Below are 8,388 nucleotides of genomic sequence, written 5' to 3'. Positions count from 1 at the left end.
CTACTTGGATCAACAGAGCAAGACTTGCAGCTTTCAAAGCACTGAGAGAGACGGAGCACGGAGAATATTCTCATCAACGATAAGAGACACTTAAAAGATTTGATGTTAATGACTGGCATTTTGTAGATTTCGCAGTTTCTTTTAAAGACTTGCTTTATAGGAAAATAGCTTAAAAAAACTCAAACAGTCACTCAAAAAGTGTATTTTCTGAATCGTTTATTGCAGACAAAGATTTGCATTGTAATATCAACTGGATTACAAACCATCTAGGGTGGAAGAGGCATTACCACTTAGAAAACACACAAACTTCAATGGAAATTCCGTCAGTTGCTAGGATACAAGGCAAGGGCGATACATTTCTGTGGGATTTACTAAAGAGTAAATTAACTGTGTATAGAAAAAGAGTCTGCTTGAATTTGGAGGATAAATGTTCAGTTGATAGTTTTGTGTGACACTGACAGGCTAAGTAACAGGGCGGTGATTGTTACAGAGCTGAGGCTCAGGGGTACTGACTTGGTTTTGGCCCTAACCCATAAAAAGCTCAGTTTTAATGTTGTCTTGGATAACATAACTAACTGGAATATTGAAACCCATGAATGCCTTCAATAAAGGTACGTTTGGTACAATTGCCGACTACAGACGGGTCACCTGTGATACTTTTAGTTTTGTTCCCCATCTCTTAAAATGAAAGAAAACTTCCAGACAGAAAGACCTGCAGATAACTGGAATACATGGAAAATAAATGATTGATTTTTTTAAATATAGGCAACAAACCAACCACTCTGCATTCATTTAAGTCATGTTCCTTAAGGAAACTGCATTTGAGCTGACAGGATGTACACTGGATCAGCGGCCTGTGTGTCGGAGTGTGTTCCTGGGGGCGGATTACACGATCATCTCCAGCTGTCGTGCATATTCGATGACCTGCTGTGCCAGCTCCGTAGAGGGGATGGTCACCTCTTCTGTCCGCTGCTGCTGAGTGGTGAAAGAGTAATAGCCATCTGGGCTCAAACTCCATCCTCTCTGAAATGAAATCAACAATAAGCTTTGGCTGTTCGGCAATTTAATTCTTTGTCTGCAAGAATCAAGGACGGAAGTTTGTTTCAGTTTCGGAACTGAAATGATAAGAAAACTTCTGAAAGTTCAACAATCAGCCATCTGCAGTTCCACTCAACGCCTGGCTGCATTTTCCACCTTACCTAATTTATTTGTATGTATTTAAATAAAGTACTACATGTTGGACCAAATTATAGATGTTGCTCTGAGTTGAGGTTGGACTTGTTTTAAAAACGTAACAGGCTGTTACGACTATTGTCCCATTTGTAAAATGACATGTATTTCCATGTTCTGTCAGAGCAAGCTACATGTTGTATCGGCTGTAAAGATCTGTAATGTGTTAGAATTAGTTTGTTAAATTTGTCTTGTGTTAACATGATAACCTCTTTTCTTCAGATAAATATAAACTCAGTAAGACAGTTGCCTACAAGCCTGTAACTGAGACACCTAATGTACCCTCCTATTAGGTTCTACTATTACAAATGCAACTTCAACATACCAACAGAAATCTATTGTTTTTCTTGTAATCTCTGCATATTACTGACAATTGGCATTAAATGTTAAATCTATTTCCCAAACATATATATATATATATATATATATATATATATATATATATATATATATATATATATATATATATATATATATATATATATATATATATATATATATATATATATATACACACATACCTTCTTGGCATAATCTGTCATCTTTTTGGGGGAACTGAAGAAAAGCACCCGGGTGGCCTCACTGAACTGGATCTGCTCGTAGGCTTTTTCTATGCAGCCTGCGATCTCATCACTGCAATTAAAAAAGGTCACAGATTTAGTTGAAGTGTTCTTTAAAGATGATGGAATTTTATCACCTGGTCTTTTTTTTTTTTTTACCTGCTGATTACATAACAATCCAGATTAAACATAGTTAACTACAGAATAATAAGGTGTCCTAAATAACTGAGATTAAGTTGTTTCCTTTGCATAGTCCATCATTTTCTATATTAAGTCACCACTTACCAAAGGAAAGAGACGGGACTATGTATTTAAATTGCCACAGATTTTTCATTTGTTTTGGTCGCATGTTGAGTTAACTAGTAGGATAGCATAAACCCTCAGTTTTGTTGCCGTGGTTCCCTGCAGCTAAACATACATTTGCACAAGTTTAGAATGATGTTTTAACAGCTGACCATCACTATGCTGAATATGTCCTGATTAGGGATCTGAACGGTTAATCACCGAGAACTTTATGATTCGGTTTACAGGTTAATTTACCTTGTTTAGCTGTGGTTCATTTACGGTCAATAAATAAATGTTAAATGGGCGCCGAAAGGAAGCTTTGACATCTGATGACTCTTTTGATCTGCCTTTATAGAGAAGATGTATACAAACGAGTATCAGCTGATACCTATCGACGGCCAATCGACCTGATCAAAATGGTCAATAAGCTTCAGCACAGACAACAAAAACATTTAAAGGCAAGGCATTTACAATATGGTTATAAAGCACACACAGAGGATTGTATCAATGAAACAAACAGAAATGATAGCAGGTATGGTTAGCATATTATTTCTTACCGAATTGTGTCGAGCAGAATATCTATAAAAAAGGTGTAGCTCTCAGCAGGGATGTTGCCTTTGGCCAGAAAGACCTTGTTGTAACTTCCTTCCATCAAGTACTGAAAAGGCCAAGAGAGGAAATAAAACATTACATATTTACATATTATTATCATCCAATGTTCATATTTTTGTGTGAATAGAACATTACAAAGAGTCCTGCATTTATCTGGGGGATAAATATATAATTTAATTGCTGCAATTAATTCGTAATTTGTACCTTTGAATTTATCATTTGTGAGTAAAACATATAGATAGCACATTCATGTATATCAGGCCAAAATTAAAATAAAGAAGTACAGTGTCGAGGAGACAGGGACAAAGAAGGTGAATATGATCATTTGAAGGAATGAATTCAGTAACTGGAGGGCACCAAAACACAGCTGGTAGCCTGCTAATAGACCTCTGGGTGTTGCTCCATAATTTACTGGACAACCCACAACCTATTCCTACTGCAGTAGCAATGGGAAAATATTGGTTTGAGGGTACAAATGAATAATTGGACACAAAAATATCAACATTTTACAACAGTACAATATGAAAGCCGAAATGTGTGCTTTGTCAGTGGGGAAATTGCAGCACCTGCTCTAGGGACACTGGGTGTCTGATGTATACGTTGGCCTGAATATCTCGTGCGCTAAGTCTCTCCAGTTCTGTGTGAAACTCAGACACACGGTTCTGTGAGAGCAGGAAGAGCAGGTTCAGTCCAAGTAACTGATGCATGTAGGCAGCTTCAGGCAGTTCATCCCTTAAGGACAAAGGTAAGGAGAGAGTAATGTTAGAATAATCCAGTAGGCACTATGTAGCAAAATCACACCACATGTTAAAAAACAAAAAGGTGACATTACTTGTAATCAAAGTAGTAACATTTTAGCTGGGCCATGTATCTCTCAAAGGATGGGATGTCCTTCTTGAGGATACTCCACAAAGCTCCAATTTCAAGGACATCACCTGAAACACAGACACACATTGTTCTTAATTAGGGATATCTTCTTGATAACTGGAATACTAGTTCGCTAATCCATGATTAATATGAATGTTGTCTGTCCTGCTCGACAGGCCGCCATTACTCACGGGCTAAAATGAGCTGCTGCTTAGTGAGCGCAGACCCACTGGTAGGCAAGAAGTTCAGCTCCAGTAATGAAACCTGCAAAAGAAAGTTGGATGTCATTTTCTACAAAATTTCAACGAGTATTTCCATTTAATACGATACTAACAATACTCCACTACATTTTGGAACAAATATTGTATGTATACTTCATCACATTTATTTGAAATTACTAGTTGGACTAGATTCAGATTATTACAAAATAGAAATTGACTAATGACTTATAATATGTCATAATAAATTAAGTTACCACCAATTCCAGCTGTAATATTTAGGTGATGTACACATTAAGGCATCAATAACCATAATCCAGTAATATAGTTTATATTGTGAATGTAGGACTTTTAATTGTAAAAGGGTAACTCAAAATATCTGAATATTTGTTCCACCTCTGTCCTTTATAACTGTATTAAATGTGCTGTCCGCTCTTACTGCAACAACACTGGGAGTTGTAAATGAATAGTCGAGAATTAAAAGCTAACGTTAGAGAAACAGAGACGCTGATTGTCGTCTCTATTATCTTTCGTTCAAATGTTTATCTTGGTTGTTCCAGGTTGAAACTAATTGGACAATGAATTAGCCGAGGGTACGTTAACGTTAGCAACACTGGCTGTTTCCTGTCATAACATAAATGTGATTACATTGTCTCATCAGCTAACGTTAAACACTAACATAGAGTTAACACGTTGAATTCAATGTTAACATCCCAAAGGTTATATTGCACAACGCTAGGTGTCTAAAGTGTAACGTTACTTCATATAAAACTATAGCTACACAACGTTAGCATGGCTAGCCTACGTTAGCACGCTTAGCTTCATTTGCTAACGGCGCCGAGGCTTCTAAATAGGCAGTGTTCCTGATTCGACTCGTAACAATAAAGACAGACACGTCCATGTGAGACTCTACCTTAAGTTTGCTCAGAAGTTCTCCACATTTATTCAGGTTTGGGTTTTTCTTGTTCCATTCCGTTTTCAGTGTCTCATACAGCCCTGCAGTCTCTTTCAACGCCATGGTGATTCTGCAAAATATACGACACCGGCCACCGTAATACGTTAAATAACTGTCGTAAAGCACTCTCGTTGCCATGGACTGGTTCTTCCTGGGCGACATACGGCGGATCAAGATGGCGGCATTCGGCACAGAGCGGTGGTTGAATGATCTACCAAACCATGCTATTTTCCAAAAAATACGACAGAAGTTGGATTTACAACCCAACCCTAATGAAAGAGGGGTCGCTAAAAACCTCACTTTTTGTTTGGGTGGGGACTTGTTCGTGTGGGACGATTCCGACCGCGTGTTTTACACGACCAACCTGCGACATCTAAACACGGATGGGAGTCTCAGTGACGTGAGCGGGAACCATCAGACCTTGCTGTGCATCAACCCTCCTCTCTTCGAGCTGTGCCAGGTGTTGCTCAGTCCCACTCAGCACCACGTCGCTCTTGTCGGGCTGCGGGGCGTCTCTGTGCTGGAGCTTCCTCAGCGGTGGGGAAAGAGGTCCGAGTTCGAGGGCGGGCGGAGCGAAATCAACTGCAAGACCATCCCGGTGGCGGAGCGCTTCTTCACCAGCTCCCCGTCTGTGAGTCTGCGACAGGCGGCTTGGTACCCCAGCGAGACCGAGGAGCCCCACCTGGTGCTGCTCACATCCGACAACACCATCCGGTTCTACGGCTTGAAGTCGCCCCAGACGCCGGCCAAAGTCCTGTCGGTGTCACAGTCGGAAGATGACACCAGTGGCCATCCTCCGGTCCGCTCCTACGCAGCGTCTCTAGGCGAAATAGCTGTGGCGTTTGACTTCGGGCCGATTTCGTCCCCGCTTCGACAGCAGACAGCACAGTGCTCCAACGAACGGCTGGTCTACCCTCTGTACATCCTCTACGAAAATGGGGAGACCTATGTGAGCTACACGAGCCAGGCGAAGGGTATGAGTCTCACTAAACCCATTGGACCCCTCCCGATGTATCCTGCAGCAGAGGATAACTACGGCTACGATGCTTGTGCCATTCTCTGCCTGCCATGTGTGCCCAGTATCCTGGTCATCGCCACAGAAACGGGCACTCTGTACCACTGCGTGGTGCTGGAGTCTGAAGAAGAGGAAGAGACCGGGGCAGTGGAAAAGTGGATCCGAGGCACGGAGGCCGCGCCGGCTCTGTATGTGTTTGAGTGTGTTGAGCTGGAGCTCACCCTCAAAGTAGCCACAGGAGAGGACGAGGAGCCCCAGGAGTTTGATTTCACCTGCCCAATTAGACTGCACAGAGACCCCCTTTGCCAGCAGAGGTATCACTGCACCCACGAAGCAGGCGTGCATAGTGTGGGGCTAATCTGGGTCAACAAGCTGCAGAAGTTCCTCCAGTCCGGTGAGGAGGACAAGGACAATCTCCAGGAGCTGGCTGCTGAGAAGCGCTGTATTGTAGAGCACATTCTTTGCACCAGACCACTCCTGTCGAGTCAGTCGGCCCCGGTTCGTGGCTTTGTGATTGTGTCTGACCTCTCCTTGGGCGCCACCATGGTCTGCATCACCAGCGCCTACGAGTGCATCCTGTTGCCCCTACTGAGCTCCATTCGCCCCCCCTCCCCTCCCCTGCTCTGTACGTATCCAGGTCCAGGTTCTGGGAACTCCCCTCTGCGCGGGCTGGCCGACGACTCTTTTGAGCAGCACATCCGCAACATCCTGGCACGTAGCTCCACCAACCCTCTGGTACTCAAGGCCGGGGACAAGGACGCGTCGCCGCCACCTCCGGAGTGTCTGCAGCTCCTCAGCAGAGCCACACAGGTCTTCCGTGAGGAGTACATTCTCAAGCAGGACATGGCCCGCGAAGAGATGCAGAGACGGGTGAAACTCCTGACCAGCCAGAAGAACAAGCAGCTGGAAGAGTTGACTCTGTGCAGGGAGGAGAGGAAGAGTCTGAGAGAGGCAGCAGAGAGGTTGGCTGACAAGTACGAAGATGCAAAGTATCGCCAGGAGACCATCATGAACGGGGTTAAAAGAGTGCTGGGCAGCCTGCAAAGCCGACTACCCATACTGTCAAACAGTGAAAAGGATATGAAGAAGGAGCTGCAGACCATCAGCGATCAACTGAAACACCTGGACAACTGCATCAAACAGGTGAACATGAAGATGGACTACCAGAAGACACAAGTGGACAAGGATGTGCCTGCAGCCAGGACGACGGTGTCACTCAATGCCCAACAGAAGAAGGTTGTTCAGGATGTCCTCAGAGAACAGGGACAGCAGATTGGTGACATGATGAAACAGATCAAAGACATCAAAAGCCACTTCAGTTTCTAAGCACTTCAGAAAGCAGTAAAAGATTTATTGCAAACAATTGGGGAAAATAATTGAAACGCTTGTTTGACTTCATTGATTAAATCTGCCTTTTTGTGACATTTGATGAGAAGCTGGATTGAGTGCTTTAGTCATGACTTCATGTGCCATGAGTGGAATGCATATTTGAATTGAAAGATATTTTATATACACTTTGTCTAACTTTACCTTTGATACTACATGTTGTTTGTCTCTTAATAGAGATGATAGGTTTTCCATAACATTTTGCATATTTCATACATGTTTCTAAATGTTACGGTTTACGTCGGGTATATAGTCAGAGCAGAATATGCCATATATAGGCAGGAAACATGGGAAATATCTGAGCTTTTCAACATTGTTTGCTCACTTTTTTTGGATTGATAATAAAATATAAGTTCTCTGTAACTGTCTTTACTCATTTGTGACACATTATTTCAGCCGATACCTGATGCACAACTGAATAGAAAACCGATTGACTTAAAAAAAAGTATATACTAAAAATGCAGAGAAGGGGAGGTTTCATTTTCTTTAATCTATCTTAATACAATATTCACATGTCCACATGTAAATTGAAAGTTATTTCCTGTAATGATCACCTCAGGCCATGAAGAGATCCCTTCCTAATGCAACCCCGAAAAATGATAGGCGATCCAAATCCACCGTCCTTGTTGCGTCCAGGTGTGTGGATTATAATGCAATCTTAAATTCAGCTGGAGCTTTGACGAAGCTCTAGCTGCGGAACAATACAAAGTTGTTTTGAACAAAAGGACAGTGGATTTTGACCCACATCATGGATCACTTCAGGGCCAGTACTGACAGGAGGGCCCATTACAGCGGCCCTTCCTGCATATGTACAGACTTGTGAACCTGTCTTGTAATACATCCATCTGCATGCCTCTAGTCTGCCATCTACAGTCGGACACTGTGTACAGTTTGGGTGTACGGTTGCCAGGAATCCTGTATCCACCAGATGTCACCCCTCTCCAGAATTTGTTGACCTCAGTTTTTCCCTCCACGGCAGCTTTGCGAGTGAGGAATTCCCCCACGTAAACACTCAGTGACGTATACGGAGACACTGGTTTCCTTGAGTAAGCTTCATTGTTGGGGACGTCTGATGCTCTGTGGTAACCTGCCTGCAACATATGGCTTGCAGGCAGGCTTGATTTGAGCACACAATCGTGTTAGATGGTTTAGGACTCAGCACAGCCTAACTGTGTAACAGGCGGGCATTGTCCAAACTGCTATGGGGATATTTTAATCTCTTTAAAATGCCATTGGCAGCAATGAGTTAAAAAAAAAGCA

The 8,388-nt window shown here is 42.6% G+C and overlaps 2 protein-coding genes across 2 annotated transcripts; one reads left to right on the top strand and one right to left on the bottom strand.

Annotated features, from left to right (window-relative positions):
* Positions 1-203: 203 nt before the first annotated feature.
* On the bottom strand, positions 204-4,828 carry psmd8 (proteasome 26S subunit, non-ATPase 8). The gene is made up of 7 exons (XM_079166681.1): positions 4,686-4,828; positions 3,746-3,818; positions 3,520-3,622; positions 3,254-3,419; positions 2,633-2,733; positions 1,752-1,863; positions 204-1,023 (listed from the first exon to the last, which is right to left on the bottom strand). Exons 1-7 carry the CDS (start codon positions 4,788-4,790, stop codon positions 886-888), a joined length of 798 nt encoding a protein of 265 aa, XP_079022807.1. The 5' UTR covers positions 4,791-4,828; the 3' UTR covers positions 204-885.
* Positions 4,829-4,893: 65 nt separating this feature from the next.
* On the top strand, positions 4,894-7,459 carry nup88 (nucleoporin 88). Its single transcript, XM_079166680.1, has one exon. The coding sequence runs from the start codon at positions 4,903-4,905 to the stop codon at positions 7,066-7,068; it is 2,166 nt and encodes a 721-aa protein (XP_079022806.1). The 5' UTR covers positions 4,894-4,902; the 3' UTR covers positions 7,069-7,459.
* The last annotated feature ends 929 nt before the right edge of the window (positions 7,460-8,388 follow it).

Source organism: Pholis gunnellus, assembly GCF_910591455.1.
Source record: "Pholis gunnellus genome assembly, chromosome: 9".
NCBI classification, from domain to species: domain Eukaryota; kingdom Metazoa; phylum Chordata; class Actinopteri; order Perciformes; family Pholidae; genus Pholis; species Pholis gunnellus.
Note: the sequence above shows the minus strand (reverse complement) of the source record. Positions and strands in the feature narration are given on the sequence as shown.

What these genes read in the sequence shown, in the direction of transcription:
- psmd8 (XM_079166681.1), bottom strand. Translation starts at nt 4,790, where the DNA reads ATGGCGTTGAAAGAGACTGCAGGGCTGTATGAGACACTGAAAACGGAA. An exon ending in AACTTCTGAGCAAACTTAAG is followed by an intron (nt 3,819 to 4,685) that starts GTAGAGTCTCAC and finishes TTTCTTTTGCAG; the next exon opens with GTTTCATTACTGGAGCTGAA. An exon ending in GCAGCAGCTCATTTTAGCCC is followed by an intron (nt 3,623 to 3,745) that starts GTGAGTAATGGC and finishes TCTGTGTTTCAG; the next exon opens with GTGATGTCCTTGAAATTGGA.
- nup88 (XM_079166680.1), top strand. Translation starts at nt 4,903, where the DNA reads ATGGCGGCATTCGGCACAGAGCGGTGGTTGAATGATCTACCAAACCAT.